Source organism: Microcebus murinus, chromosome X (assembly GCF_040939455.1).
Source record: "Microcebus murinus isolate Inina chromosome X, M.murinus_Inina_mat1.0, whole genome shotgun sequence".
NCBI lineage: Eukaryota > Metazoa > Chordata > Mammalia > Primates > Cheirogaleidae > Microcebus > Microcebus murinus.
This window is the reverse complement of record NC_134136.1, coordinates 35,325,784-35,338,387: the sequence shown is the minus strand read 5'-3', so window position 1 is coordinate 35,338,387 and position 12,604 is coordinate 35,325,784. Positions and strand designations below refer to the sequence as shown.

At 37.3% G+C, this 12,604-nt stretch overlaps 1 protein-coding gene across 2 annotated transcripts in view; it reads left to right on the top strand.

Annotated features, from left to right (window-relative positions):
• The window catches only part of MORC4 (MORC family CW-type zinc finger 4), a 56,212-nt gene extending 43,608 nt beyond the window's left edge, over positions 1-12,604 (top strand). The window contains exons 15-17 of one of the 2 annotated variants that reach the window (XM_012751072.3): positions 7,992-8,685; positions 8,986-9,231; positions 9,729-12,604. In XM_012751072.3, coding sequence (XP_012606526.2) covers positions 7,992-8,685; positions 8,986-9,231; positions 9,729-9,821 — 1,033 coding nt within the window. In that variant the 3' untranslated portion in view covers positions 9,822-12,604. Of the gene's footprint in view, positions 1-7,991; positions 8,686-8,985; positions 9,270-9,728 lie in introns of both variants that reach the window. The other variant, XM_012751063.3, reaches the window with a different exon arrangement.

The following is a 12,604-nucleotide window of genomic DNA, read 5'->3' as shown; positions in this document are numbered from 1 at the left end:
TTGAAGAGACCCAGATATTGAATTTATCAAAGATTTCAAAGCAGCCATTATAAATATGTTCAAATAACTAAAGGAGACCATGTCCGAAGAATTAAAGGAGGTATGATGACAGTATCTTGAGAATATCAATAAAGGGACAGAAATTACAAAAAGAACCAAATGGGAATTCTGGGGGCAAAAAGTACAATAACCAACATAAATTCTTCAAAGGGACTCAACAGTACATTAGAGTTGGAAAAAGAAAGAATCAGCAAACTTGAAGACAGATCAATGACAGATTATGCAATCTGAAGAACAGAGCAGGAAAAAATGAGGAAAAATGAACAGAGACTCAGAAATATGGATTGCCATCAAGTACACCAAAATATGTATAAGAGGAGTATAAGGTGGAGAGCGAGAGAAAAAAAGAGGCAAAAAGAATATTCAAAGAAATTATGCTGAAACTTTTCAGAATTGATGAAAAACATTAATCTACACATCTAAGAAGCTCAACAAACTCAAAATAGGATAAATGCAGAGAGATTCACAGCCAAACACACCATAGGGAAATTATTGAAAGGCGAAGAGATCTTAAAACCAGAAAGAGAAAATGATTTATCATGTATAAGAGAACCCCAATACGATTAAAAGCTGCATTCTCACCAGAAACAATGGAAACCAGAAGGCAGTGGGATGACATATTCAAAGTACTGAATGAAAGACTGTCAACTAAGAATCTTAAATTCGGTAAAACTGTCCTTAGGAAGTGAAGGTAAAATAAACACATTTCCAGATAAGCAAAAGCTGACAGAATTTGTTGCTAACAGACCTTCCTTACAAGAAATACTAAGGAAAGTTCCTTAGGGTGAAAACAAGTGATTTCGGACAGTAATCTGAATTCACATAAAAAAGCAATGAGTGCTTATAAAGGTAACTATGTAATTCATTATGAAGGACAGTATATTAGCACATTTTTTCTTTCTGTTCTTAACTGATTTAAAGAATAATTATGTAAGCAATGCATATTTGTGCATAATTACATATATGTATATCATTTATCAGTGGCCTTATATACAAATGTAAACTATTTGGCAATAGCAGCACAAAGGAGGTCGATGGGAGCAAAGCTCTATTGGAGTAAGGAAATGATACCAGAGAGTAACTCAGACCCACAGTTATAAATGAAGACAATAAAAAATGATAAATAAGAAGGTTAATACAGGAAACTATATAAATATGTACTTGCTCTGCTTTCTTCTCTTGGCTTCCTCAAAAGATGTAACATTGCATAAAGTAATAGTTACAGCAGTATATTAGATTTGTAAATGTTATACTAGAGAATAACCACATAACATAAAATGAAGGAACAGTAAAGAAGGGAAACAAAGACATGAAATATGTAGAAAATTTAAAAAAGTAGATAACAGATATAAATTCTACCATATCAATAACATAAAATGTGGCTAGATTAAACAATCCAATCAAAAGACAGATATCAGATTGGATTTGTTTTAAATATCCAGATATGCTATTAATATTTATAGGAAACGTACTTTAGATTCAGAGATACAAATAGGTTGAAAGTTAAAGGGTGGAAAAAGATATACTATGCAAACAGCAGCCGTAAGAGAGCTGGGATGGTTATATTAATATTAGAAAAAATAGACTTTTAAACAAAAAAGTGTTATTAGATATAAAGAGGGATATTTCATAATGATAAAGTCCATCAGGAAGATATAATAACTTAACATATGGGCCTAACTACAGAGCCCCCAAAATATACAAAGCAAAAGCAAGTAGAATTGAAGACAGAAGTAGACAATTCAACAATGAGACTTAAATACTCCATTTTTACTAATGGATATGATAACTTGGCAGAAGATCAACAAGGAAATAAAAGACTTGAAAAACACTAAGTAGACCTGACTTACATGGAAAAAAACTTCACCCAACAACAGCATGATGCATACTCTTCTCAAGTGCACGTACAATATTCCCCAGGATAGACCATATGTTAGGCCATAAAACAACTCTCAATGAATTTAAAAGGGTTGTTATCATACAAGGATATTATTCAAGCACAGTAGAATTAAATTAGAAATCAACAACCTAAGGAAATTTGGGAAATTCACAAATACATGGAAATTAAATGATACACTTCAAAATAACAAGTGTGCAAAAGAAAAACATCACAAGGGGAATTAGAAAATATCTTGAAAGAATGAAAATAAAATATACCAAGACTTATGGGATGAAGCTGAAGAAGTACTCAGAGGGAAAATTGTATTCATAAATGCTTACATTAAAATTGAAGAAAGATGTCAGCTCCTACTTTAAAAAACTACAAAAACCAGAGCAAACTCAAAGCAAGCAGAAGGCAGGAAACAATAAAGATTAGAATGGAAATAAAATAAGAAGATAGGGAAAAAATAGAGAAAATCAATAACACCAGAAGTTGGTTCCTTGAAAAGAACAACAAAAATTAAGAAAACAATTAAACAATTCCATTTATAATAGCATCAAAAATAAAATATTTCAGAATAAATTTAATAGAAGTACAAAAAAGACTTATACTGAAAACTACAAAATATTGTTGAAGGAAATTATAGGTGACCTAAGTAAATGGAAAGATGGTTCATCTTTGTGGATCAGAAGATTTAATATTGTTAAAATGGCAGTACTCCTAAATTGATTTACAGATTTGATACAGTCCCTATCAAAATACCAGTTGGCTTTTCTGTAGTAATCAACAACCTGACCCTAAAATTTATATGAAAATATCAGGGATGTAGAATAGTCAAAACAATTTTGAAGGAGAAGAAAGTTGGAGGACTTATATACTTCCCTACAGTAATCAAGACAGTATAGTATTGGTATAAGGAATGAACATACACATCAATGGAACAGTCAAGAAACATACCAGTATATTTTTAGTCACTGGATTTTTTGCAAAAGTGCCAAGGCAACAAGTCAATGGGGAAAAGAACAGACTTTTTTTTCTCTCTCTCTCTCTTTTTTTTTTTTTTTTTTTTTAGTGATAGGGTCTTGCTTTGTCTCTTAGGCTGGAGTGTAGTAGCATGATCATAGCTCACTGCAGTGTCAAACTCCTAGGCTCAAGGGATCCTCCCGCCCCAGCCCTCTGAATAGCTGGGATGACAGATGTGCAGGTGTGCAACACCACACCCAGCTAAATTTTTTTTTTTCAGACAAGATCTCGCTATGTTGCCTAGGTTGGTCTTGAACTCCTGGCCTCAATTGATCCCTGTACCTCATCCTCCTGTCGCTAGTATTACAGATGTGAGTCACCCATGCCTGGCTCAAGAAAAGTCTTTTGAGTAAATGGTACCGGGACAACTGGATATCCACATGCAATAAAATAAAATTGAGTCCCCACTTCACTCTATACACAAAATTTAACTCCAAATGACTTACAGATCTAAATGTAAGAAATAGAACTATAAAAATCTTAGAGAAAACATGGGAGTATATCTTTGTGACCTTGGATTATGCTGTAGTTTCTTAGATATGACACTAAGGGGTCATATCTTGGGCCAGCCATAGTTAGTGGCTCATGCCTATAATCCTAGCACTTTGGGAGGCTGAGGTGGGTAGATCACTTGAGCCCAGGAGTTTAAATTTGCAGTAAGCTATGATGATAACCACTATGCTCTAAGCTGGGCAACAGAGCAAGACCCTATCTCAAAAAAAAAAAAAAAGAGTTAAATTGGCCTGCATAAAAATTAAAAATGTTAGAGCTACAAAGGACACTATCAAGAAAATGAAAAGACCACCCACAGGATGGGAGAATAACTTTGAAAATATTAGATTTGATAAGGGATCAGTATCTAGAATATATAGAAACTATTACAACTCACTAATAAAAAGACAACCCTATTAAAAATATATAAAGGATCTGTCTATTTAGAAACATAAGATGATGATGTGTGAAAAAAAAGAAAATAAAAAATAAAATAGAAAATATTTTTTAAGAAAAAATAAAGGATCTGTCTAAAAACATCATTATAGAAAATAAACAAATGACCAATAAGTACATGAAAAGATACTCAACATCACTAGCCATTAAGGAAATGCAAATCACAGCTGCTATTTTACACCCACTAGGATGGCTGTAATCAAAAAGATGGACAATAAACAGTTCCAATGAGGATGTGGCAAAATTGGAACCCTCGTGCATGGCTGGTATAAACGCAAAGTGTTACAGCTGCTTTGGAAAACAGTCTGGCAGTTCACAAAACATTAAACAGTTACTGCATGATCCAGTAATTCCACTACTAATATTATACCCAAGAAAACTAAAAACATATATTCATATAAAAACTTGTATACAAATGTTTATAGCAGCATTATTCACAGTAGTCAAAAAGTGGAAGCAACCTAAATGTCCATCAGCTGATGAATGGGTAAGTAAAATGTGGTGTATCTGTACAATGGAATATTATTCAACTATAGAAAGGAATGAAATACTGATAACATGCTACAATGTGGATGAACCTTGTAAACATTATATTAAGGGAAAGAAGGCAGATACAGAAGACTACATATTCCATGATTACATTTATATGAAATGCCTAGAATAGGCAAATCTATAGGGACAGAAAGTAGATTAGTGGTTGCATAGAGAGGTATGTGGAGGCATAGAAAGTGACTACTAATGGGTAGCAGGTTTCTTTAAGGATGATGCAAATTTTCTAAACAGATTGTGGTGATGGTTACACAACTCTGTGAGGATACTAAAACCACTGAATTGTACACTTTGTCATTTTATTTCAACAAAGATGTTTAAAAATGTATCATATGAAGTATATATGCACTGTAAAACGGACCATGTTTTTTGGTCCTTATTCATGACTTAAACATAGCAGACAACATCTGTGGAATGAGTGAGTAAAAAAATAATGAAATATCCTAATTTGAGTACAACATTCTCTGTCTTGGTTAGTGAAATACTAAACTGATATGGTCAAATATAGAAACCTCTCAAAAAGCATTTTGAAGGAGCAGAAGCATGGTATACGTGTATGTTTTGAGAAAATGTAAAATACCTAAAAGAAAATTCAAAATCCACCTATAAAGTGACAGACAGTGGAGGAATATGACAGAGCAAAAAGAAATGAGAAGAAACTATGTAGTTGGAAAAAGAATTCCTATTATGGAGAACTCCTAATTAATCTTTACTAAATGAGTGAGTACAAATCTGGTCTGAGAATCGGCTGTTAGAGGGAAGAGCCAGACTCTCTGGAGAAGTATAGAACCAATAAGTAAAATCTGCTTATTTTCTCTCATTCACATAATGCTTCTTTTTTGATTGTCTCTTACGTGAACATTTTGTTTCCTCATCCTCATCTAGCAGTTAGTTAAGCTGCCTTCTGTCAAGGACCTTATACTTTTATAAGGCGCTTTAAGACACACACACACACACATAGGGTACAAAGTGATGCATGTCATAAGAGAGTGCTGAAGTGCTATAGGAATTTAGACATGCAGTGTTAGGGAAGAGAAGGGGATTCCAGTCAAAAGGAGCATCATAAGAAATCATAGGGCATCTAGTTTGGTGTTTGTGAAGGGAATAATGAGAGATAAAGCTAGGGTTAAATTATGTCCCAGCTCTGCTACTTACTAGCTATATATATATATATATATTTTTTTTTTTTTTTTTGAGACAGAGTCTCGCTTTCTTGCCTAGGTTAGAGTGAGTGCCATGGCGTCAGCCTAGCTCACAGCAACCTCAAACTCCTGGGCTTAAGCAATCCTACTGCCTCAGCCTCCCGAGTTGCTGGGACTACAGGCACGAGCCACCATGCCCGGCTAATTTATATATATATATATTAGTTGGCCAATTAATTTCTTTCTATTTTTTATAGTAGAGATGGGGTCTCGCTCAGGCTGGTTTTGAACTCCTGACCTTGAGCAATCCGCCCGCCTCGGCCTCCCAGAGTGCTAGGATTACAAGCGTGAGCCACCGCGCCCGGCCCTTACTAGCTATATTGACATGTTACTTAACCACTTCCTGAGCATCCTCTTAAAATAGTGGATATATTAATGCCACCTACTTCAGGGTTATTGGGAGAATTAGATGAGACAGTACGCATTAAGCATGTCCCATGCTGTCTGGCACACAGTAAGTGCTCAATAAATGTTTCCTATGTTTTCACATGGAAAAGTTTGAATGCCAAGCTAAGACATATGAGCTTTTATTTTTGGAGAGCAATACATTTCAAATCAAAGAGTACCATAATCAGAGCAATGCTTTTAGGAAAATTAACTTGGCAGTGAGTGATCTGGAGGTGAGAGAAGGGGAGACAGAGAGTGGAGGAAGCCATTGCAATAGTCCAGGAGAGATAATGAGAGCTTAAATTTGACTATTGATAACATATAAAATTACTATATAAAACTGTATAAAAATTACTAACAGTTTGCTGGTGTTGTAACACATATAGGAAACAGGAGAGGGAGCGTATTTGAAGGGCAAATTGAAAGATTGGCTCTATACATACCGAGTTTGAGATACCAGTGGACCTCCAGGAAGAAATGTGTTGACAGGCAGTTAGAAATTTAGTACTGGAAGTCAGGGCTTGGGAGAAAGTGGGAATTGTTGTCCAGAGGTTGTAGCCAAAAGTTTGTATGAGATTACCAAAGAGAAGAAATACAGGGCCGGAAGAGAAGATAGTTAAGGACAGAACCCTCAGAGGTGGGAAAATGAAGAGAAGGCAAATAATATGACTTTAATTGCCTTTCATAAAACTTTGTTGTTGATATCTAGTATTATATCCCTTTCTTTCATAACTGCCAACTTATTGTTTTACTATCTTCCTTGGTACCACAGCTAAATGGACTATCTATAGTGCCCTTATACACGTTTAAAGATGAATATATTTGTTCTTACCTAGCCCCTAAGTCCTTTTGCTTTTCTCCTGAGGCCAACACAACACGTTGTTCAGACCAGTTGTATTTCTGAAGGACACATGGGGCATTATAAGAAGTTAAGGTTTGATTTGTCTTCTCAGAAATTGCAGAGAAATACGGACAGCTTGAGGTACTATGAGGGGGCTACTAATATGCCTGACTCTTTCTCATTGAAAGTTTGAAAGTTGATTTTTACCTTGAAATTTCTTTGTTATCCAGAGAGAGGGCAGAATAGTTAGTTATAAGGTTAAAATAGGGTTCCCATCCTACTGTGTAATATAAAATTGCCTATGGATTTCTCTGGTGACAGTTATTTTGTTAGTTCCTTCAACCATTAGTGCATATAGCAGCCAAAAATGGAAGGTGATTTGAGGCCATCACCCTGGGCTATCCTGAAGAACAGAGAGAGTGCCGGCTTGTGCCTGAGCCCTGGGAGTTCTTTGGTCACAAAGGGAAATGACTTAAATTGGCCAATTTACTTTCTTTGTTTCTGACTAGGGCCCTGTGTTTTAATTAACTTTTACAAGTGAATAATGGGCAATAGCCACAATCCAGCAGGCTGGCAAAGGAATTGTATGGTGCTGTGCTGCAATATAAAAAGTGTGTATTTAAGTCCTTGATACTGGAAAATTTTTGTGACGCTGTAAAATTAACAAGCTGGCTCTATTCTCTGCATACTCCACTAGACTTTTTATGACCTTTTAATCTCATTCTTAAATTAGGGGATTTTGTGTGTGTGTTGTTTGTCTTCCTTTACTTGCACATTTAGGAAACATCTAACTCGGGTTGATTTGAATCTTATTTTTAGAATTCTTATCAAGGTAAACCTAGTCCTGCTATATCCAGATGCTGGCCCCCTACACACCTATCAACTTCACCTCTCCCTTAACATCAGTTGCTAACTCAGCCAATTGCATGAGCAAAGGGGTTGAGGCTTGGGGGTAAAGTTTTATTCCTAACCTGAAATGATCTGTGGGTAACATCTAGAGGCAATTTTAATATGGGAAATTTTAGGAGGGGTTCCATAGGCTAAGAATGTAATTAGCCTGTATTGTGATAGCTTACAATTTAATTTCCTCTTCTTGCAGTAAGTACAAATGGCTCCTAGGCGAGGAACCTGCGGAGAAACGAAGAAGGCTGCAGAATGAGCTGATAATACCTCCTTTAAATTATTCCATGCCTGGTCCTTACAAGAGGGTAGAGGCAGCTGTTGCCTACCCAGAAGGGGAGAACAGCCATGATAAATCCAGTTCTGAGAGAAGTACACCACCGTACCTTTTCCCAGAATACCCAGAAGCAAACAAGAGTACAGGTCAGAGTAGGGATGTTCCAGTTCTGTATCCAGGGGCCCAAGACCAACACCAAGGGTCCTTGCTTCCTGAAGAATTAGAAGATCAGATGCCAAGATTAGTAGCAGAAGAATCTAACAGAGGTAGCACAAACATAAACAAAGAAGAAGTGAACAAGGGACCTTTTGTAGCTATTGTCGGTGTTGCCAAAGGTGTTAAAGATTCAGGAGCTCCCATTCAGCTTATCCCTTTTAACAGAGAGGATCTTGCTGAGAGGCGAAAAGCAGTTGAGTCCTGGAACCCAGGGCCTTATTCTTCTGTGGCCTCTGCTGCAGTCCCTGCTGCAGCCATTGGAGAGAAAGGAAGAGGCTATGAGGAGAGTGGAGGTCGTAATACATCGAAGGTGGAGAACCAGAGAGAGCTGGAAGAATTGAAGAGAACTACAGAAAAATTGGAACGTGTTTTGGCCGAAAGGAATTTGTTGCAGCAAAAGGTTAAGGCAATACCTTACTGGGGATAAGAGATCATTGTAACCAAGGGACTGGGACATTGGGGCTCTAATGATTTCATGTTGTGAGGCCTTTAAACAGTTCATTGAACTATTCTGTGGTGTATTTCAGATGGGATGAACCATAATAGGCTTCTTTCCCATATTTCGGGATTCAAAAGGTCCATAAGTAAAGGAGTATGTATAGTGGAATCACAGGGTGATTATATTAAGAAGAGTTTTTGGCAGTCTCTTTAGCTGTCAGTAGTGTGTGGGGTCATTGAATTTCTGTTTCTTGGCCTGCAGGTGGAGGAGTTAGAACAGGAGAGGAATCACTGGCATTCTGAATTCAAGAAAGTCCAACATGAATTGGTGACCTACAGTACACAGGAGACGGAAGGCTTATATTGGAGCAAGAAACACATGGGTTATCGCCAAGCTGAATTCCAGATTCTGAAAGCTGAGCTAGAAAGAACCAAAGAGGAAAAGCAAGAATTAAAAGAGAAACTGAAGGAGACAGAGACACACCTGGAAATGCTGCAGAAGGCTCAGGTCTCCTATCGGACCCCAGAGGGAGATGACCTAGAAAGGTTAATTACTAGGGTTTAGTTATCAGCTTGTGAGTGCTAATGGGAATCATCCCTTAGGACCCCCAGTTACTAGTTACTATTATTTTCTCTAATAAACTTCTTGTTCTTCTTACATTGGAAAAAATAAATTGTTTTAAAAAAATATCGAGTAGGCTTGGATTTGGATATCAAATGAGAGACTTGTGAAAATATAAGGTAATGTTATATTTGTAATTTATGTTACTGTTAGACAAGGGAGGAAGCCTTAATTCATAGGCCACCAAGGACTGAGTAATTACTTCTTAGAAAGCTACAGACAGTCTCCCTGTGCTTGGTGGCATTGTGCTTTCTTCTTTCTTTCCAGCTAATGGAAACATAATTGTTGAGAGATATAGGCCCAATATGAAGGGGCTTCATTTTATTCTGTTGGCTAATGACTTCATGTCATCTCTTCTCCTGCCCCCTCACTCCATCATACAGGGCTTTGGCACAGCTTACGCGGCTGCGTATCCACGTCAGCTATCTCCTTACTTCTGTCCTCCCTCACTTGGAGCTTCGAGAGATCGGGTATGACTCAGAACAAGTGGATGGGATCCTGTACACAGTGCTGGAGGCAAATCACATTCTGGACTGAGCACCAGACTCTATAGACTCTTCTGTACCTTCTCTTCTCTACCCTCCTCTACCCTCCTCTTCTCTTCTCTTCTCTTCTCTTCTCTTCTCTTCTCTTCTCTTCTCTTCTCTTCTCTTCTCTTCTCTTCTCTTCTCTTCTCTTCTCTTCTCTTCTCTTCTCTTCTCTTCTCTTCTCTTCTCTTCTCTTCTCCGACCCCCCCCCCACACCTCCCTCTCTCTCTCTCACCTTTATGCCTTATATAGAGATTCTTCATGTAAATCCTGGCTCTTAATCAGTCTGTTTCTTACTCAGTTTTGGTATGGAGAAAGAGGCCAGTTAAATAGGCTTTCAAGAGTCTAGGAACAGAAAAGCAATAGTCACCAAGCTAGGTGACCCAAAAGCTATAATTTTCATGACCTAGATACTTGGCCTATTTCATATCCTTTCTGAAATGGTTTGTATTCATTTAGGTTAAATCAGTCAGCAAATACTGGGTCCAATGTACCAGGTGTTTTGGGATAAGCCAAGAAGTGTAATTCAATGGTTTCAGCCTTCAAAGATCTAGCAATCTAGTTGGAAATATAGAACATGTACCAAGTTAACTATACACGGAAATGTCTGATATGTACAAAGAGTGGTACAAACATGACAGAGGAGATCTTGGATCAGGGGAATTTCAAGGAAGGCATCACACCAGAAATAGGACCTAAATTGAGGTTTAAAGAATGAGCATGACCACACTGTTTTAAGGAGTGTTCTTTAGGTGGTAGGACTATGGTTGATGTTTTTTTCTTCTTCCTATCTTCCTGCCTTTTTCAAATTTTCTCTAATAAACTTGTTGTTCTTCTTACATTGGAAAAAATAAATTGTTTTAAAAAATATTGAGTAGGCTTGGATTTGGACATCAAATGAGAGACTTGTGAAAATATAAGGTAATGTTATATTTGTAATTTATGTTACCGTTAGCATTACCTCTGGAAGAACAGCATAAACAAAGGCTCAGGAAAATTTGGAATGTGAAAAATGCATTTGGTAGGAGTGGTGGGGTAATGTAAAGGGAACTAAGGTTAAATCATGACCCATCTACTACCCACCCCCCTTGGCATTTGCATTTTAATAAGGGATTCTTGGGGGGAAAAACTTCAAGGCTTAAATTTTGAAAATATGTATCATAAAATTGTAGAATTTCAGGTATAGTGGAAGTATTTTAGAGCAAGATTGTCTCTCTGATGTCCCTCAGAATACACCTACTTGCCTTTTCAGGCTAGGATAGTGAGGGGTAGACATCATACTATCAGAAATAGTATAACTTATACTCTTATAAAAGGAGACATTTTATTTATTCATTGCTTTATTATTTTTATGTAGCACATACTCTCCAACGAGTTCAAGGTACTCTTCAAAAGACGTTGAACAATTAACACATAAAAATATACCAACAGTAAAAAATAGGAAGCAGAGGAGAAACAATAAAAGGCAGGTGGGATCAAGCAATGGTAAAAGGACTAGCTAGTCCAGAGGAAATGTTTCGGATAGTCATTCTGTCTCTCCTTTGCAGAGGTACTCCAGAGACTTTCCCAAACGTACTTTACCTCCTTTGAAAGGAGGTCCATCATAGATACCCCAGTGAGACTGCAGGAATAAGGGGAGGCCAGAGCCAGGCTTCACCATCAGAATGAGTACTTAACAATATCCCCTACCCCATTACGCTCCACCTCCCCCAGCTCTAGCTTGTCACATGATTAATTTTCTTGTTAAGACATTTGGATTACGATAGTCAAGGCCCCAATTTTCTAAATGTAAATACTACTGAGAGAAGGGGAGCATATTCAGCCATTCTCTCGGTGATGCTTGTTTATCAGATGGGGTCCGTGAGGGTGGAACTGTGCACAGAGATGAATAATGTGGATGGGAGTCTGGTGGAGAGAAAACTTCAGAGCACTGAAGGTTCAGCCTGCATGAGTGAGCGTTGAATGAGCAAGGGGGCAGAGTAGAAAGAAGAGGCAGTTAGTCTTTAAAAGGAAAAAGGTGGAAGAAATTTAACTTACCTTTGGTAGTGCTTACTCTCAGCCTGTGGTGCTGACCCCACACTGCTTGTACAAGCACCAGCTACCTGTGTGAGTCCATTCACTTCAATACCAGAGCTACCTCTTTGTTACCTATTTACTATGAAACCATACCAGCGTGAGGTCTCTTTGACTAGTGTTAAATACCACTGCGGAAAGTTGAAAAGTGTCTCCCAGCCTTTCCAGTTTATGATCTAGTGTGGAGGCAAAAGACATTGAGAAGAAAAAAGCAGGTGTCTCCTCCTAGCTTTCCTGTTAGGTTAACATAATCATAATTCTCCTTCCAAATATCTCTCACATTTGCCTTTTAAGTTTCTATTGCCATTATCAACATTTACATCCTTATTACCTCACGCCTTGATCATTTAAATAAAATTATTTAAATTGAACACATAGACTGCCATGTGAATTGTATTTAACTCATTCTAGTTTTGAGCCCAGGGCCTCGTGAAGCATATGTAACTCATACTTCTCTTTACTTTGGGAGCCACCTGGTGTGCAGGCAGCTCACACTACCATACTGTAGCATACATGTTATGTGATGGGTGGCCCCCTGGGCAAAACCCTGCAGTTGGTTAATGAAAATCTTACTTGTTGATGTTCTTATTGTTACAATTAATATTGACAATTTAATTGCATATAACTCACAGAAAACAATAAAAAATAAATTTTTCATT